We start from the raw sequence: 19,002 nt of genomic DNA on the forward strand, positions 1-19,002 counted from the left end.
CGGTGTTAGTTTTTCTGTGTCACTGAAAGAGAGTGGGGGAAGGGAGGCAGGGAGATAATGCCAGCTAGGGAGCAAACAGTAGCGAGCCAGAGAGCATACTCACTGACTCATATAGCCCATGTATAGTGTATGTATGTGTTTGTCTGTATCTGGGAGGAAGCGGGGAAAGATGACAGAAAATTATATTATGTATGCAAGAGCTTTTCAGGGAGCATTTACACAGCAACAGCAACAGAACTGCATCCAGGCCATCCATCACTGCACTGATAAAATATCACTACTCGCAGGATTTAAAATAACCAACTCAATATTTAATGACCTTGGTAATCTAGTGGTTAAAATTCATTGTAAAAGCATACAGAGCCATCGGTCTTATGGAACACAGTCCATTCAGTTTTCATTCATAAAAACAGATTGTATACATTTTGGAATTACGAGTGGCAGAATCCAACCACTTTGGTTCATTCACGGCTATAAAGAAAACCTAATAGTTTCCCTTCATAAACACTTTATGCCATGTACAAATGCCTTTATGGCAGGTGTATATGTCCGGTCTGTGTAGTTGTGAAACAGTAGATATGGTGGTGGATAAGTTGCCCACCAGATAATACATTTCTTAATATTTTAAACACATTAGGTATTCTACTCAGGGGGTCCAGAGAGTTTAATGACAGAAGAAAAATCTCTGCTTCTACAGCAGATGATGTGTGCACTGACAGTTGATTTACACTGAGGGCTCCCTTTTGACTAGAGTTGCAACTACTGTGATTATCAATCAATCTGTTGAGTATTTTCTCAATTGAAATTATTCATTTTAATCAATAACATTTTAGAAAAGAAAAATTGCTTCAAATTGCCTCTTTATTTTAACCAACAGTCAAAAAACACACATTTGCATGTTAATATTACTATAACATAAGACATAGTACAGCAGCATCAGCATGTCTTTACAGTGGAAAAGCTAGAACTAGGGAATTAATGACATCTAATGTAGGCCCTTAATGGATTAAAAGGCATTCAATAAGGTAAATACATGTATTTGAATCATATTGTAATTTAAGTGTAGTGGAATCCACTCGCATCTTAAAAACATTTAGAATAATTGAAAATTGTGTGTTTGCCATTGTGCTGCAGTCCCACAGCACGTTACATTTTACTTCTTTTAGGACTTCATATAAAAATGTTTGTTTTACCCAAGATATCATTTCAAGTGTATCTTATCTGAATTAACTTAACTTAAAACACACACTTATTTAGTAGATAAGGCCACATGGCCAGTGCAAATGTCAGAGGTATTATATCCAGTCATACCCATTAGGTGCTAACCTGCATCTATGTAGTGTGTGTGTGTGTGTGTGTGTGCATTTGTGAGTGTGTAAAATGGGACACTCTTCTATCATCTAAGAGTTACTGTGCACACAGTCTCATAAAAACCATCTACTTTGGGACCGCCCATGGCACAAAGGTGTAAGGTGTTCACTGGTAGACGGCCAAAATTTAAACCCTTCCCCACCTTCATGTGCCCCACCTCTTCAAAAATCCTGTCTCCCTCCTTGCCATCTACCTTGGCCAGTGTGAGGTGGTAGCGTGGGTTGTAGGAGTCCCTGTGGAGCCAGCCCTCCTTCCTGTAGGCCTCTTGCAGGCCGCTGTTGAGCTGCTGGAGATGAAGCTGAGGCTGGGGGCTCAGGAACAGCACCCTCCCATTGAAATGTTTCAGTCTCACAGGGAAGGTTAGAGCCACGGGGGGGTTTCGATCCAAATGGGCAAACCGTCGGAGGATCTCTCTGGCAGCGGCTACCTCAGCCGGGCCGGGCAGCGACAGGAGGCACAGGGTGACGTGAAGGCTGGACGCAGTCTGCCAGTAAGGAGCAGAGGAGGGTAGAAGGGAAGTGATCTCCTCCTGCAGCTGCTGGAAAGAAGAGAGGATAGCGGGAGTGTTGGCCCTGAAGGTGATGAAGTGAGTGGGTTGTTTCTTTGGAGGACGACCACCACCATGCACCTCCTCTCTCTGCTCCAGAGGTGCTGATGGATTCTGGCTCTGTGTATAATAGAGCAGGAACATAACGACAATCACCGTGTTAAACATGAACTGGAATAGCAGACCAAGAACGTATTTCAGGGTGGACTGTGTTGTCACCCACCGTAGCATCTTCATCCTCCCAGCTTTCTTGCCATTCTGCAGAGGTCTTTTCCTCACCCTCCTCGTTTACACAAGCTCCTTCGTTTTGTGGTAAGGACATTTGATCTATTGAAACCTCAAGTCTAAACAATCAAAACAGGTGAGTAAAATTATTCAAGAGGCAGGAGAGCAAGATTGCTTTCTAAGACACACAATTTCCTAAATGTGTTAAGTGTGTGTTAAGTCTTAATTTGAAATAAAGAAAACCGAGTTCTGAGTTCTAACTTTGTGTTAATTGTTATATACCAAATATATAGGTTTTATTTTTATATTAAAATCCCTATGTTATTTATTTTTGATGACTACATACAGTATTAAGTTTCTCCAGTCAAACTGGGGCAACTAGCTAATCCACCCATCACATAAAACAGCACTTGACAGCTAATGGGTTGTAGAAGCTAGCAGAGCAATATCCCGGGTCAGAGTGTGTCTTTGTTCACACATCTTAAAGACTGTGGTGTAGGACGGATATATTCATTTCTCCCTCTTCCAGTCCTCTACAGCTCCACTCTGCAATGCCATATTCATTAAGCCATGCACGCTTTAGAATCTAATTGGATTGCTCCAAAGCTAAGAGCAATCCAATCAAATGTGAAGGATCTGATATAAATCATTCTCTTCTCACTGAAATTCTATTTTAGATCTGCAAATAATGTTTATTATAATTTCCCACAGTCCGAGGTGACGTCATTAAATGTCTTGTTTTGTCCAAAACCCACAGCCATTCAGTTTACTATCATCTATGACAAAGAAATGCATAAAATATTTAATCAAATTTGAAAAGCTGGAACCAGCAAACATTTGATATTTTTGCTTAAAAAAGAATAAAACTATTATTTGATTATTAACATTGTTGCAGAAAATGTATTTTATGTTGATCGACAAATTGTTGCAGCTCTAACTTCTGTGACTTTAAGTTGATACTTTGGATTAAAGAAACAGGCTGAGTATGAAGACACTAAAAATGCTATTCTTTTGTGTTGCTATGTGTTCTCAGTTAAATTTAAATGATGAGCATGAACACCAGACCTAATTACAGCCTCCTCCAGAACACGTGCTCCTCGTGATTCCTGTTGCTCCTGAGAAGTGTTTCCTCTACACTTTGGAGCTGCTTGTGCTGAGTCAGGGGTATGAGTATTCCTCTCACTCGGCTTCTCTTCCTCCAGATGTGTGTTCTTGGTATTACTGCAGTCCTCTGTTTTACTCTCTTCCTGCCCACGGACAGCAGGTGGCTGCTCCTCTGTTGTATTAAGGAGGTCTTGTTGTTGTTGTTCTTGGGCTTCTGTGTTTATTTCTTGTGAAAGAAATGGTTTTATTTGGTCATGTTATATCGTGTAGAGTGTGCTGGCTTTTGTAAATTTTGTGTAAGTTTGTAATTGGGGTAGCACTAAAAGGTCCTCTCTTACCCTTTACTTCCGCCTCTCCTCCAAAGGGGGGAGCCAGAGATTGACCAGTGGAACCAAACACCCTGTCAGTCCTGCTGTGGCGGTCCCAGACCCGGTGCCCTCTGTAGGTGAAGTACTGGATCCTGTGTCTGGGCAGGGCCATCTCAGTAGAGTAATCACAGTCGCAGAGGTCGGTGTCCCAGTTGAAGTCATTGAAAGGACGTTCCAGCACACCAAGAAAGCGATCCACATACCCCACTAAGAATTCGGATGAATCCACTGACGGGTCCCACAGAATCCGAGAGATAACTTCATCAGCTGTGCGCATGCGAGGCTTTTTGTTCACCTCTGCGTGAGATTAAGATATAAAATAAAGCGTCAAAATATATTAATGTACGAAAAAAAGGGATTAAAGATTAAAAGAAGTTACATTGGCCTCTTAAGATGTTGTATGCTGTCATTATCAGATGACAATGTAAACTAGCTAGATATAGAGTGACCTTTCGCCTCGTTGTATTTTGGCTTTGTTGCTTTGTTGACTTTCCTCTTTTGTTTTTCCACCTTCTCTCGATCCTGTTCGTCATTTTGGTCAGGAGGCGCAGACCCTGAATCATCTATTGATGGGTCACTATGAAAAAGGAGTAAAAGCTAAAGTGGAAAGATTATCAAAATGTACATTCTCTTAAAGCATGACAAATGGAAGAAGATTTCTAAATTCCATTGGACACTGATTCATGTCTGAACTTTGTGCAGCACCCATATTTAGTCATGGCGTCAAGTATCAGTCTCTGTCTGGTGTGCAATATGATCTGTAATTAACAACTGAAATAAAAAAATACAGAACAAGCTCCTCAATTTCCAAAGAGACTGTTTTTCTAAAACCAGATAGAGCTTAGCAATAAGGAATTAACATTCAGACAGCCATCTATTTAATACCAGCCTTTGTGATATGGTAATCTGCAAATCCATTTAATGTTGCAGTTATTAAAAATGAATTATGTTCATGTCAACTAGGAAATTAAAATTCATCTTGCTGGTGAGTTTGCTGAACAAGATAAGGCGAGCAGACCTGTGAGTCAAGCGACATCTGTGGCCAAAATGACACTTTCCCATCAGGAAAAATTGGCACACGTTGACCCCATCCTCATCCCGTTGTGCTGATTCTGTCGATGATAGAGTGACAGTAAGCAAGACAGACATGTCATTAAACTGTAATGAAAGTGAGCAACATCCCGATCTGCATTTCAGTTAAGTTAAAGAAACTTAGGAAATGTAGCGTGCCTGCCCCATAATTCTGCTGCTACAGTCAATACTGAACTGAGGAACCCACCAGACAGGTGAACCTAGAAGCCAAACTGAGAAAGAGTAAGGTAGTGGGTGCTGAAGAGAGGGAATACAGGTATAAAGGAAAGTCACACCCTGCTCGTGCATGTCCTCAGATTAGAGCATTCACTATTTACTAAAGCAAGCTGGATAAATGAAAATAACACTTATAGCAACATATAGCATTATGTGAGATTCATACTTGGAGCAGGGAACGAAGTACCTGTTTCTGCTGTTTTTTTCTGCACGTGTTTCCAATACGGTAGAGTTGCGACTCCTATACAAGCCTCCATGTCCCTGAAATATGTTTATGTGTGCCAGGTCACAGATGTCAGGAACTATGATCCCAGATCCCTAATCCTGTCCTTAAAAATCAATTTTACTCGATTCCTTCTGGTCCTTATATTAAGCAGGTCTGAAACTACACTTAACAATTCAAATCAAAAATAAATAAGTTAGTAATCCCTAAGAGGAAACTGGCAGTGGGAAAAAATTATGTGTATAACATTATATTTCCTCCACGATCCAAAGAGTATCAATCATGTAACAGGTGGCAATGACTCCCCCAGAGGACTCAAATGTCAAGCCAAGTAGATGGGACGCTATTGCCTGTAAACTCAAACACATGCCACACATGCTGCAACCCTATTTCCAGATAGGAGAACTGGAGGTGATTCACAGCCCAAACCCTTTATGTATTTGCTGTATTATCAGAGATAGCTGGCGCAGGCTCCCCAGATCATGGGGGAACATGAGCAGACGTCTAGTCTTTCAACTGCTTCCAGACGAAAGATTTCAGTGCAACTGACTGGAAGTAACTGGGTAAAATAATTATTATGAAGGCCTGTTTTCGTAGGAAAGTTTATCTGGATTTGAGCCCAGTGAGACAAGTGGGAGTATATGGAGACCATAAAGATTCTCATATTGGATTTGGAGGTTAGAGGCGGCTCTTGACTCACTTCCTGACACTTTTCCAGCAGAGCTGGCCAACATAGTGAAGGGAAAATGTTGGATGTCATTACAGTAGTCCACACACTCATTCAGCTTTCCTTTTCACAGCAAGGGGCTCCAGGCACATAATAGCATAGACTAAATAAGACCTTACCAGAACTCACATTGCTCACAGTAACACAGACGTGTTGTAGACTGAGGAATTTGATAATAGTCAGTTACTTATAAAGGAGTCAGAGACTGATTTCAGTAATAACAGTCACTACTAGATCTACTGTACATGTTGTATATACATACATGTACAATCTGCTCAATATGTGATGCATTATATGGACTTACCTATCGTTAAATAATGTCTCAAATGAAGTTAATAACCCCTGTAGACCCATTTTAAAAAAACAAACAGAATCAGTATGTGTAAAGCTACACAGGGTAATTTACCTTCTGTGGCTTTTAGGGTGACTTTGCCACTGTTGGAATCAACGGGGACCCCTGCCTCTGTGAAGTGGGTCCCATCATCTCTGTGGTCCTCTGGTCCCCCTAATCCGTCTGATGCCATGCCCAAACCTGTGATTTAAAATGCAAAGTTACTTAAAAGAAATGCTGGGCTGTATCACTCTGGTGTTTGCTGCTACACCTTTGTTTTCTTTGTTGGATCTGACAGAAAGACAAAGTACAATCGGGCACTCCTAAAACTGTAAAACTGAGTTCTCCACTCCAATTTAGCTAATGCGGAAATGATTGGTTAGCGTTGTACGATATTACAACCCTTTAAAATACAACAACTCCTGAAATAATTATCGTAATATTTACAACATAAACACGTCCATAAAACCACCTGGAAAATGTACTTTCTTTTAATTATTGACATACTAACCAAAGGAGCAAACGATTCTGACTTTTTAATCGAACTTTGACCCTCAGGGTTTTTTTTTAGCTCATCTGGAATTCTGGGTAATGCAGTTTCTATCTGTTTTTCGTTGAACATGCTTTTGTGGAAACATTACATGAAGCCCGATATTAGCAAATACAGCTGCTGTTTGCTGACTCTCATATGATTTAAAAAATACTCGAGATGTTTTTGATTCAACGATTAAAATTGAGAAAAGGTAGAGCTGCTTACTGCCACGCGTCACTCGTGTTCGAGTCATAGACTGTAGAGCGCGTGACTCTGAATCACATGATATGCTCTGTTATTGCCAGTTACCAGCTACACAGAAGGAAAACAGAGCAAGAAAGGTGGAAAATCCCTAAATCTGAGGCATTGAGGATCATGGATTTTGGAAAAACGGACTCATTGAAGAATTGAGTTTGTTTTATACCTCTGTTTTAATATGCTGCTTTTTATAACGGCTTTATGGACATCGCGACAAATGAATGTCCTTTTGTGAGGTACCACTGAGCACCAGTCATTTGTTGAACTTGGCTCTGTACTGAAGGTAAGACTATGTGATACTAACAGCTTGAATGACCTAGTGTGACCTAGTGATGTCAGTGACTGACCAGAAATTATGTAATGAACTGCTTGTTAACGCTTACATCAAAATCAAACCATATTCAGCACAATAAACGTGAATTTTCTCCCTCTCAGATGAATGCTCTGGTAGCTCTCTGTCACTTCTGTGAGCTCCATGGCCCTCGGACGCTGTTTTGCACTGAGGCACTGCACCCTCCATCTCCATCCCCTTCATCCCAGGCAGGTGTCCCAGTGCATGGGGACGGGGACAGGGACCGAGATGGTGACCGGGAAGGTGAAGGGCTGACTATGAGGGCCAACAGCTCGGCCTCGCAGAGGGGAGAAATGTGTGACGTGAGTGGAGGGTGACATGCCAAGGACAGAATGCTTATCAGAAACTTGTCTCCATTTGAGCTGAACCACCCTTCTCTCTTCTCTCTGTCTACACTATAACACTCTTGCTATAACCTTTTTGCTATGCAGGTGAGTCCATATTCCTGTCATCTGTCTCAAAGTATTATTTTCCTCTTCTCCTTGCCTCATAGGGATGTCGATCTCTTCCTGCATCTCATCCAGGCTTTGTGAGCATTGATGATGAAACAGGTATACGCTTCCTGAGCCACCAGCATCCCAGACAGCCACAGCTGTTCAGCGTGGTCCGCCAGGCCTGCGTACGCAGCCTCAGCTGTGAGGTAAACAGTGACGTACGTCTGTATGTATGTGTGTGTGAGTCACACGTCTCATGCCATCTCTCAAACCACTTTTCTTATTCCTCTGTCACCACATTTACTTCCACCTATCGCCTCTCTGTCTGTTTCGTCAGGTGTGTCCCGGCCGTGAAGGGCCAATTTTCTTTGGAGATGAGCAGCATGGTTTTGTGTTTTCACACACCTTCTTTATCAAAGACAGCCTCGCCAGGGGCTTCCAGCGATGGTACAGTATTGTCATGGTAGCAATGGACAGGATCTACCTTATCAACTCCTGGCCTTTCCTGTTGCGCCATCTTAGACTCACTATACAGAGCCTGCAAAGCACAGCCCTCAAGGTAGGGTAGACACATGGACATATCATGCCTTTAATCCGTTTACTCAAATAGGAACATGAAGACTTATTCCAAAGGTATGTATCTATTTGGTCACCTAATGTCTTGGTGCTGTACTCTCCATCAGGTGTTTGACAATGAGCAAGGAGTTTGTCCCCAGCGAGCAGTGAGGATGAACAGTGTCTTTTCACCTGCAGTTTTCCCGCACCAAAGGAGTGGCAACGCAGCCCGATCACTAACGTCTCTTACCCAGCATCCCAACCTCTGGGCCAGCCTGCACTCCTCCTTTAGCTGGTGAGTCGATGTACTGTCAGTCCCACTATATCACACAAGCAGTTGTCTTTATCCAAGTAATCACTTACCTTGACCTATATTTGTGTTTTCACATTGTCTCCAGGCTGCTGAAGGCCTGTGGTAGTCGTCTGACAGAGAAGCTGCTGGAGGGAGCCCCCACTGAGGACACACTGGTGCTCATAGAGAGACAGACTGGTAAATACATTGTCTTTAATTTAACAGGGTCAGGCAACTATTATGTAACTTTTGTTTTTACCCAAGTAACACCTGTTCAAGAAAAACTGTCCAGTGACAAAGCAAAAACAATGGAAATATAATTTACTTGGGCAACGCTTCAATATGTCTTGCCTTCCAGGAAAGGTTAGGCCTCTAGATGGAGGATGATGTCACCAGATGTCAGATGGTTTTATCATCAGTCTGAAAAGTCTCTTGTATGAGTCTGATTCACTGGGTCAGTCAGTGCGGAGGCACTAAAAAAACAAAGTGATTAATTTAAGCATTGTACTCAAATACACTGCCTTTCCAGAAAGGGTTTTCACAATTATCAGTCAAGATTTAGAAAGTGATTAAAAGATTAGATATTTAAGTCCAGCACAGCTCTTAGATTGTGGAATTTTAATACCCCTTACACCCATATTAATATTGTGAGTAAATTAACTTTTTTGTAGCATTTACAACATAATAAAATAAATAAATTCATCAAAAATAAGCGATCTTAAAGCAGCTCATATAAAAATGCCAATGTGTACAAATAGATAAAAAGTTTTTTTTTAATAGTTTTTTTAATGTGGTACAGATTCGGTAATTCTGATACTGCAGGGAATGTGCTGACTTGTATCAGTGGAAGTCTGGTAGGATTGGTATTGAAATTATCATAGATTATTATTATTTTACCCAGTTACATTATTGTCATAGATAAGTGGAGAGCTTATACAGTACTGAAGTTGGTTCGAAAATAGAGTTGATATAGAGCCAGATCTTTTTAATAATTTCCTGGGGAATCTCCCCATTTGTAATGAACTTCGGCTTGAAAACATTTGGTCATCGCTATTTCTATTTTTATGTCATTCTCTGTTTCCAAAAGAGCAAGAGGAGGAAATGAGCTGCTGGGAGGGAGCAGAAGGAGGCGGTTCTAAGTCACAGCGGCACCCATCGGAGACCGAGCTGGGCCACGACTTCCTGTTTGATGACGCAAAATTAGATGAATTACCCGGTCCAAAGTTTTGGTCCCTGAGGCATTTGAGACAGGTAAAGTTAGGGACGTTTTTTTAGCTTGTCAATTTGTCATTCATAATTATGTTAAATTAACTATGTAAGTTTTCAGAAAACTGAAAAAGAAAGGAGATTAAAAAGCTCAGTTACATTGTTTCCTCAACCTCCGACTAGGAAGAGCATGACAGACAAGATTTAGTTTTTTGCAAGAATTTATAGTTTTTTGGCACAATCTGATACATTTTAGTCATTCACAATTTCAAGGTTCAAGGTACATTTCATTCATTTCATGTCATTCTACAACGCAAGCCTGCACAATGAAATTCCAATTGTAGCCCCCTTCACGCTGCACACACAGAACATATACACACATGTTAATTTACAATTAGAATAGAACAACAATTAAAATAATTAACAATAGCACACATACTGTATCTATGAGTTCCTGTACATCACATTCTGATTTGTTCTGCAGGTCCTCGGGGCGGTGGAGTTTCGTCAGCTGGTGTGGCATGTGCTCATGGGAAATCAGGTCATATGGAGAGGCGCAGACCCCGGGCTCATTCAATCAGCTTTTACTGTGCTCAGGGTACTCTACTCCTATGCTACTGTATCCCTTTCTTCCTTTCTTTAGGAGAGATAGTGTCATTATGATGTGGGGAAATATAATTAAGACAAGGGGTAACACCTGTGAGGATCCTCATCAGTTGAGCTACGGCGTAAATAATGCGCCATTAGTTAAATGCAGCTTAGTATAACACAATTGTAACTACAATCATCTAACATTAAACACTTACGTTTCATGTTATGATTAATTAAAAATGACTAATACCGTCTTAAATAATCATCTTCATGTGATATAAACTGATTACAGTTGATTGGGTTTCAGTTAGTTTTCCTTAAAGAAAAAATGTTCATTCACTTAAGTAAAGTTTGTTGTTGTTTTTTTCTAACTTCCAGTTCTTGCCTGAAGACATATTATTGTTTATGTTCCCATTACACACCTTGAACTTTCCATTGCCTGTACATGCTTCTCTCATCTTTCTATGCAACAAGACAGAGCATGTAGCAGTTTTCATTATACAATTATTGTTCCTTGTGACTGTTGAAAAATATTTGAGTTTAAATAATTGGTAATAATCTTTATATTTTTTTTTCAATATCCGTTACCGAAAACATAGCAGCACATTTTCTGCTGCTTTTAATAGTGGGAAAAGCTGTTACTAATAACAATAACAGTAGCTCTGTTGTATTCCAGTGTCCTGGTAAGTGTAACAGTGTGGCAGCATGAAGAACACCAGTACCCTTAAACTGAAGCACCTAAATGGAATTCAACCATGAATCATTTTATTACTTACACCTGTGCTTTTCCTACTGAGACTTGTCAAAATGCCATCCATGAAAAAGGCAGCCACCATGTTTATAATCTGAATCTTTTGTCCTGTTTCCCATCAGTCTTTGCTCCCAGTAGGCTGTGTGCGTTCTGTGCCATACAGTGCTCAGTATGAGGAGGCCTACAAATGCAACTTCCTGGGTCTCAGTCCAGATGTCCTTATTCCAACCCATGTCAGCTCCTCAGGTACAACACAGTCCATAGACTTACACTGTGATAGATTACTGTGTGAAACCTCACAGAGAGCTGCTGTTGCAAACTGCAGGCTTGTTGATGCAGGTCATATCGTGTTGACTTAATTTTCCTTTTGTTCGTCCTGCAGAGTTTTCAGTGCTGGTGGATGTCAGTTCAGAGAGAGGCTGTCAGATTTCATCCATGGGTGAAGACGATATCTCCTCACTTTATCAGTTCACCATCAGCAGTGCCAACACACAGCCCACAGACAGGGGTGAGCGCACATACCTACATTTATAAATAGTCACTGTAGGTTTGCTGCCACTCACAGTGTCAAAAATATGCAGTCCTTTTAGACCTTTTTTTCACTGATTATTTAGATCTGAATCTGCATCAAAGTGATGCTCATGTGGGCCAGGTTTAATTTGTTTCATTTGTTTGTGCTCTTTTTCCAGGTCCCTTGTTATTGAACAAGCTGGAGGTGGCCCTGTCTAACGAGAACTTGTCTGTGGACGTTGTATCGCACTGCCTGTTGTGTCTGAAGGAAGAGTGGATGAAGTGAGTAAAATGCATTGTTAATATGAAGACCACCTGGGTTTAAGTAAGACTTTACCACTTTGCATACGAAAGCCTTCTCATAATTGATTCTCTCTATTTCAGTAAAGTCAAAGTGCTGTTCAAGTTCTCCAAAGTGGACGGGCGAGGGAGGGAGGATACCCAGAAGGTTCTGGCCCTCCTTGGTGCCACTGGGCCTGGCGAGGAGGACAATGTCAGGCTGCTCAAGTTCTGGATGACTGGACTCAGCAAAACCTACAAGAGCCATTTAATGACAGCTGTCCGAGGAGGGGAAAGGAGTCCCAGCCAGTGACAAAGAGAGGTGAAGAAAGAGGAGGAGGGAGGGTTAGAGGGAGAAAAGGGGGCTTAAAAGAAGGGGGAATACTAAAGGAAGGAAAGTGAAAGCAAAATGTTTTTATCAGCCGGGACTTTCAGCATGATAAAAGAGGAATGTGAATGGATCAAATCTTTGGCATCATCCATTATTGCCTTTTTAAGTAATGGGAAATCTACTGTTCCTAATCCTGCACAGACTAACAAATTCAGTCAGTCTGGATAATGTATGAGCATTTTTGTTTGTCAAAGGGAATTACTGTAAAATACCTATTCATACTAATATGTGAAGTTTAACTTATTACAGAACGACTTTGCACTTTGTTTACTGTTTTGCTTATGTTTTAAAATGAAATAAACAAATGTGAATGCTCTGAGGTCCTTGTTTTTTTCTTCTTTTTTTTATTCCACAATTGGCTCCATCTGGTGGCAAATAGAAAGAACTAAGAAAGTGAGCAACAGCGAGTTGGAGGAGGAGAGCAGCATTTTTCTGCCAGCTCCCACTCACTTGTTTGACTGGCTGACAGCCAACAAGTCTCAGTTGGTGTAATACAACACTTTTAAGGTTTTCTGGTGTTCTGTACAAAATCGTTGCATAACACGCCCTTGCTCTAGTACGGCCGACCACATCAGCAGGATTTTGGCTGCCTAATGAGCCAGTCGCACACTGATCCACTAAAAAGCAGAGTTTTTCCTTTTCATTCCACAGTTATTTGAGCCTGCCTTGCTGAAGCTTCAGTCAATAAAATTCGGCAACATACGGCTTTGTTTAAATTGCGGAGGCTGCTCTTTTTCTTTGTGACATAAACTTTTACATAGAAATAACTACATCATTTGTAGTAAATTACAAGGAAAAATTAATTTGTATACATCAGCAGTGACTAGCTTTCCTTGTAAAATGGATAAGATAATGGAACTTCTCAATATTGCTACTACGCTACTGTGTCCTAATAGACTGACTTTTTTTGTTATGCTTTTCTCTGCCTAACTCAAATCTGGATTTCATTTTGCAAGTTTCACTAAATTGAAGCACAAACATGATGTGCAACACCCCCACATATCAGTTAGATATTTACTTCCCTCAATATGCAAGCGATGAATTAAACAGGAAGACGTCACGATGACTGGATATTTATGCTCGTCTTTAAAACACATACTATAAGCGAAGAGGTTTCGAATTGATGATGCCTCTGGGAGCATTGATGCTTTGCTCTCTAGTTTCCCTTTCCCCTGAACAGAGATGGGACTTTGGGAAACGTTCTTGCTTCTTTTGGCTTGTGTTCAAAAAAAGGACACACAGCAGAACAAGCCCTCTTTGACACAAAAAAACTACTTTTTACTTCCTTCCTTTCATTAATAATTACCCCTTCTCCTGACATCTAACACCAAAACCAAAATAACACAACACTTCACATAACCTGAGGGGACAGAACAACACATTACAAACAGGATGATGACAGCAGTGCCCAAAATTACACATCACAATTGCACTATCCACCTCTGTGGAGACACTTTTAACAGTAATGACTACAGAAAGCTGTCACATGTGGAATGACTTGCAGGTTCTGGCAATGTAGTGTTGCAATACTCTTTGTCAGTTGTTCAAGGAATGTGATTTTTCATTAAATATAAAAAAAATAGATCATGTGATGATTAAGCAGGATGCCATTGCGCACTGACTTTGGAGGGATAAAGACCAAGGGATCCACAGGGACAGAGGTGTGGGGGAGAGTCCAAATGAAAAACATACGCTCCAACTGCATGACTAAGCCTCCTTGGGCCTGTTTTGGAGGGGGGAGGATAAGGGTAAGAGGGTGGGTGTCAGGGAATGTAGGGGCGCAGGGGGGGAGGGGGCCGGGTCAGTCAATAGTGAGGTAAAACGTGTGGCAGTGGGAGTGGCCGAGACTTAAAGGGAGCAGACAAGCAATCCCACATAGCACTTTCACTTTGAGCGGAGTGAGGATACACAGAGTGGCCAGAGGGAGAGATAGAGAAGAGCAGGCCAGTGTCCCTCCCGCTTTATCCATTAACCAGTTTCGAGGGAGAGGGGAGTGAATCAAATTAGGCTGTTCAGGAAGATTCTAGGTCAGTAGTGAGAGGGAGAAAGGGAAAGGGAAAGAGATATAGTAAAAAACAAACAAAAGCTTTCATAGGAAAAGGCTCCAGCCAGTCAGGCTTAAGTGGGAAAATCCAAAGTGAGAGAGCAGGATGGCGTGAGAGGATAAATGAGGCACTTTTTTGGAAAGTACAAAAGGAACTCAAAAGGAAGGAATGTGTAAAGGGATGTCAGCAAGAAGACTAAATATCAAGCCGTGAAGCAGACACAGCAACGTGCTCTGTGTCAAAGACCTCAAGAAACCACAGAGGAGGGAACTTTGCCTTTCACAGACTGACACAGAAACCCGTCTGCAGAGTGATTGCCGTCAACAAGAGAAATGGAGAAGTGTCCATTCTTAGAAAGATAAAAAGGATGTCACTGCCAGGTGAGAAACAACTACTAGGAGCATGTTATTGCATTTTGCAAACTTTCTTTTCAACGTCTGTAGGAAAATAATGGAACTTTGGAACTGGTTATTAAATAGTCAATTCTAATCTGGGAATTACAACTCATTTGTTGTGTCATTTGTGCTTTTACAATAGCATTTCCGGTGTCTTAATTCAATTATAAATGTTGCAACGACAGACCATGTTGCATTGTTTTTCTGCAGAAATAGGTAATTGAGGCAGGAAATGATGTGATGTTCCTTAGTGGGTATGCAGTTTGAACAACCACAGAAAGTTTCCATCAATTATCTGAATGTGTTTAAGAATTGAGTCTCTTTCCTTCTTACTCATGCCTCAAACAGTTTTGCTGTTGCTATCACTCTTGACTGTCCAATGTGGTGGATGTGACTTTGACTGTGAAGGTGTGAAAAACATTAAAGCGACAATCGACTCCAATCCGACTGGATTTGTAAGTTAAAATGTTTTTACTTTGTTTTATGATTTATGATTCCTTTTAGTTTTTCTAAAGCATTCTCTCTGTAGGAATGATTTTTGTTCTTACCAACTGTATTTAATATGCTTTAAAGAATACAGTCACTTTTATTGACTGTCTTCCGTTAGTTGTTAGAAAGAGGTGGTCAAAGTTGAAGATCTTTCTCTTTGATGATAATGATCAACTCCACCTTGTCATTTCATAAATTATCAGATGAGAAGTTTACGACTGACACGTGTGGCTCTTAAAAGTCAAAGGAATTAAATAATGTGTAGTTTCACCTCTGTGGTTATGTTGTTTTCTTTACATTTTTATGTTGTCATTACTATAGTTCAGTATAGTAATCATTACAATATTAATTCTAACTAATTTAATCCTGTGTGGCTTTATTCTCACCTTTTTCTTTGCTTTTGTTTTCTCTTCCAGCGGACAGTATTTCCTAAAGATTACTATGTAGTGCACCACTACACAAAAAGCATGCTCTGTGAAACTGATCCGGTGAGTTCTTTATCAGATAAAAAGGGGAAGTGAGGTACTATTTGCAATAAATTAGTCATACACCGGCTTTACCTTAAAGCAACTTTTGGTCTCTTTAACAGGACAATCGATAGCTTTTACCTAATCTCCAGCTACTGTTACCGGCCTTGTAAATACTTGGTTTAGCAAAAGATTGTTGTACCATGTAGCCAGGAGTCTTGCATGTAATTGAACAATTGATGTGGTTGTTGTGGTGAGCAGTCACATGTGCCTTGCACAATAAACTTAACTTTGGGGTTGTTCTGCTGTTCCCTGCAGTGTTGTGTCTTCCCTGCTGCAATAGTGCTTCTGGATTCCTGGCATGTGCTTCTCAGAAACCTCTGGGATGAGCACCTAAACCACTCCCTAATCCTCGATCTCAAACAGACACTGGATAAAATTATAAAGAAGAACAAAAACACAGAGGTAGGGTTTTCTTTCAAATATATCTTACCATAATACCTTGACTTGTCTTCAAAAGTTCAAAATACAGAATGTATTCTGCAAAAAATGTTAAATAATGTTTATTTCTTTTGTTTCAAACATGAATTATTAATGTAAAGGTACATTAGTAAGAGTTGTGCTCCTGGAAGCTTCTTAACCTTTGACTGTAAATCTTTGATTGTTCTTTATTTTCTTACCACAGAGGTTCCAGGAGGAGACGGACCTGGCCCAATTCTCCACATTATCTTCCTCTCCTGAAGAACTCCTCAAGCTCACGTCAGAACTTTTTGCTCGATGGCTCGACGTTGGGGCCCTACCTTCTATTGAAACTTGCACCCTGCCCACTTTGCCCCCCTCTGTGGAGAGGAAGGACTACGGTCCCTCGAGGGCCAGACTCTTGACTACAAGAGCTATCGGCAGCGCGGAGGAAGGACAGCCTGACAAGAAGACAGACATTACACTGCACCCGTCCAACAGTGGCCCTCCATCCCTATCCTATTACGCTTCTCTCTGGAGCCCCTTGCTATTCAGACTCTATTGGTGGCTGTTGCCATAGTTGCTAAAAAAGATCTTTTTGATGATGCACACAAAATGCAAGACATTTCCTGGCACTGAATGTTTGTTTTCTTATATTTGTGTCTCTGCTTTGTTAATATGAAGTTACATGCACAGGTTGCATTTAATGCCAAAAGCTAGTTCACATAGCTAAGCTCACTGTCCAACAGTGTTCTGTAACAACTGATATCACACATATTAACGTATAGCCATCCTCTCTAGAGCAAGCCACGAGCTCCAGCTAGCTATGCTCTTTATGCTAACCAGAGATAAATGCTGAGCAAGCCAATGCACATAAGCCATCGTCTGTTGATGTGGAATTCATCACTGTTTACAGAATACGAATGTTATGTAAATGTAAGATATTACAGTTTAAGGGCGTTTACTTTTGTACATAATTCTAAATTAAAGACATTTAGATATATACATTGTTAGTTTTTGGTTTAACTTACTATAATATAATATAATATAAGATAATAACATAATATAATAATATCCTAAGAGTTGTAAGCTATATTTATTGTGGTCTTTGCTGTTTGTCATCTGTAATAGAAAGTACATTCAATCAAGTACTGTACTTAAGTACAGCTTTTGAGGTATACTTGTACATACTTTATGTAGTATTTTCACTTTCTATACTTTCTTTCAACTGGAAATATTGTAATTTGTACCCCACTACATTTATCTGAAAGCTGGAGCTACTGGTTACTTTACAGATATGATACATTTAAAATACTGTTAAAATTGGCTTGCTTAGTGAATCAACAATACTAACCTAAAATAATTATTATAGCAATCACAGGGACTATTTTTCTGCATTAAGTACTTTTACTTTTGATACTTTCAGTACATTTTTCTGACAATGCTTGCATAGTTATACTTCAGTATAATTTTAAATGCAGAACTTTTACTTGTAAGAGTAGATTGTGGGATTGCTACTTTTGCTTCTGTAAAAGATCTGAGTATGTCTACTATTATTTGTCAGTAAGAATACTTACATATTTGTATTTTGACTGTTTAGGTAAAAGAGATAACAACATCAGGACACAGAGTTTGTGTTGGAGTCCACATTCATGTTATCTCAACCATTGCTATCGGCTCTTTTGAAGAGTCAGTCCTAATGTACAAACATTTTTTTTATCGGTTGTAAAAATTGAAAGATGAGTTGTACATGAGAGAGGAATGCACTCTGGAGGCTCCTGAGAGGTTCTGACTTTTGTCAAGAAACAAGAGTGCACCATTCGGTGCTCGCACTTGCCCCTGCTTGTACACACCCACGCCTGTAATATGCACCATTGTCCTCAAAGGATCCTCCTTGTTTTTTTATAATCCTTAAAATACAGAAGAATTTAGCCTGGGCCACTATGGGAACCGGCTTTTGGCTTCCATTTTTATTGAAGTCTTTTTGCACTGAATTCATGTCAGAATTTGGAAAGAAGGGACAAACGTAACACAGATGCAAATTACAAAAGAGTGAGCTCATCGTGCTGCTAGAGGACAAAATGTTGGACAAATTAGGAAAACAAACACGTAAGAAAAGGCTCAGCTGCTTTTCTTCTGTACCTGTTACCGGCAAAGACTGGCTGTCTATCCAAATGTAGCTTAGAAGCTGTTGCCAGATCCATAGTTTCCTACCAGAGGTGGAAAGTAATGACATACATTTTCTCATGTACTGCACTTAAGTACATTTTTGAGGTACTTACAGTTTAGTTAAATATTTCCATTTTCTGCTACTTTATGCTTCTACTCCACTACTATTTAGGGGCAAATATTGTACTTTTTCTCCATTACATTTATTTGATAACTTTAGTTACCAGTTACTTTGAAGATTAAGAAAACAAAATACAATCAACATATAAATAATGATTTATCAGTACAAGTTAAGATAAGACTTTATTTATTCCCAGAGAGAAATTCACAAGCTACCCAGCAGTTAATAAAGAAATTAAAATCAGATCCAGCTTTACCAGCTGCAACATTAAAGTGCATCAATAATTGTAATAATTGTTAATAGTAAATTAGCCAGTCTGCATCATGAGTACTTTTACTTTTGGTACTTTAATTGTGTTTTATGCAATTTTTTTGCAGGACTTTACTGTTAACAGTATATTTCTACAACATAGACTACTTTTAGTAAAAGATCTGATGTCTTCCACAACTGGTGGTACAGGACCTACAGACTCCAGTGTCAGTACCAGGCTGTGTTACCCTGT

At 40.1% G+C, this 19,002-nt stretch overlaps 3 protein-coding genes across 6 annotated transcripts; 2 read left to right on the forward strand and 1 right to left on the reverse strand.

Annotated features, from left to right (window-relative positions):
- Positions 1-843: 843 nt before the first annotated feature.
- On the reverse strand, positions 844-6,992 carry leng9 (leukocyte receptor cluster (LRC) member 9). 3 transcript variants are annotated; one of them, XM_038711266.1, is made up of 8 exons: positions 6,962-6,992; positions 6,280-6,405; positions 4,634-4,727; positions 4,065-4,192; positions 3,586-3,912; positions 3,209-3,473; positions 2,142-2,262; positions 844-2,038 (listed from the first exon to the last, which is right to left on the reverse strand). In XM_038711266.1, the coding sequence occupies exons 1-8, from the start codon at positions 6,987-6,989 to the stop codon at positions 1,397-1,399; spliced, it is 1,731 nt and encodes a 576-aa protein (XP_038567194.1). In that variant the 5' UTR covers positions 6,990-6,992; the 3' UTR covers positions 844-1,396. The 3 variants fall into 3 exon arrangements, with proteins under 3 accessions (XP_038567194.1, XP_038567195.1, XP_038567196.1); XM_038711267.1 differs by lacking the exon at positions 6,962-6,992 and adding an exon at positions 6,716-6,827; XM_038711268.1 differs by lacking the exon at positions 6,962-6,992 and adding an exon at positions 6,677-6,706.
- A 143-nt stretch (positions 6,993-7,135) lies between these two features.
- Positions 7,136-12,674, forward strand: flcn (folliculin). Of its 2 annotated transcripts, none has more exons than XM_038711269.1 (12): positions 7,136-7,277; positions 7,430-7,648; positions 7,840-7,998; positions 8,118-8,339; positions 8,464-8,630; positions 8,734-8,825; positions 9,715-9,878; positions 10,318-10,431; positions 11,298-11,421; positions 11,558-11,683; positions 11,865-11,967; positions 12,070-12,674. In XM_038711269.1, exons 2-12 carry the CDS (start codon positions 7,430-7,432, stop codon positions 12,275-12,277), a joined length of 1,698 nt encoding a protein of 565 aa, XP_038567197.1. In that variant the 5' UTR covers positions 7,136-7,277; the 3' UTR covers positions 12,278-12,674. The 2 variants fall into 2 exon arrangements, with proteins under 2 accessions (XP_038567197.1, XP_038567198.1); XM_038711270.1 differs by having other exon boundaries at positions 7,840-7,986.
- A 1,557-nt stretch (positions 12,675-14,231) lies between these two features.
- Positions 14,232-18,164, forward strand: zgc:174888 (uncharacterized protein LOC558116 homolog). The gene is made up of 5 exons (XM_038711276.1): positions 14,232-14,780; positions 15,144-15,250; positions 15,701-15,772; positions 16,070-16,216; positions 16,437-18,164. The coding sequence occupies exons 1-5, from the start codon at positions 14,768-14,770 to the stop codon at positions 16,788-16,790; spliced, it is 693 nt and encodes a 230-aa protein (XP_038567204.1). The 5' UTR covers positions 14,232-14,767; the 3' UTR covers positions 16,791-18,164.
- The last annotated feature ends 838 nt before the right edge of the window (positions 18,165-19,002 follow it).

The sequence above is a fragment of the Micropterus salmoides genome, unplaced genomic scaffold (genome assembly GCF_014851395.1).
Source record: "Micropterus salmoides isolate LMB-PRFRI ecotype aquatic unplaced genomic scaffold, ASM1485139v1 Ms_hic_scaffold_11, whole genome shotgun sequence".
NCBI classification, from domain to species: Eukaryota; Metazoa; Chordata; class Actinopteri; order Centrarchiformes; family Centrarchidae; genus Micropterus; species Micropterus salmoides.

Bases quoted from the DNA above. Each gene is read 5' to 3' on its own strand.
- flcn (XM_038711269.1), top strand. From the start codon at position 7,430: ATGAATGCTCTGGTAGCTCTCTGTCACTTCTGTGAGCTCCATGGCCCT. The intron at 7,999-8,117 runs GTACGTCTGTAT...CTGTTTCGTCAG, and splicing joins GCTGTGAGGTAAACAGTGAC to GTGTGTCCCGGCCGTGAAGG. The intron at 9,879-10,317 runs GTAAAGTTAGGG...TTTGTTCTGCAG, and splicing joins CCCTGAGGCATTTGAGACAG to GTCCTCGGGGCGGTGGAGTT.
- zgc:174888 (XM_038711276.1), top strand. The intron at 15,773-16,069 runs GTGAGTTCTTTA...TGTTCCCTGCAG, and splicing joins TGCTCTGTGAAACTGATCCG to TGTTGTGTCTTCCCTGCTGC. The intron at 16,217-16,436 runs GTAGGGTTTTCT...TTCTTACCACAG, and splicing joins AGAAGAACAAAAACACAGAG to AGGTTCCAGGAGGAGACGGA.
- leng9 (XM_038711266.1), bottom strand. From the start codon at position 6,989: ATGACTCGAACACGAGTGACGCGTGGCA. The intron at 4,193-4,633 runs GTCTGCTCGCCT...CCTTTTTCATAG, and splicing joins AGATGTCGCTTGACTCACAG to TGACCCATCAATAGATGATT. The intron at 3,474-3,585 runs GTAAGAGAGGAC...TTCTTTCACAAG, and splicing joins AGGAGAGGCGGAAGTAAAGG to AAATAAACACAGAAGCCCAA.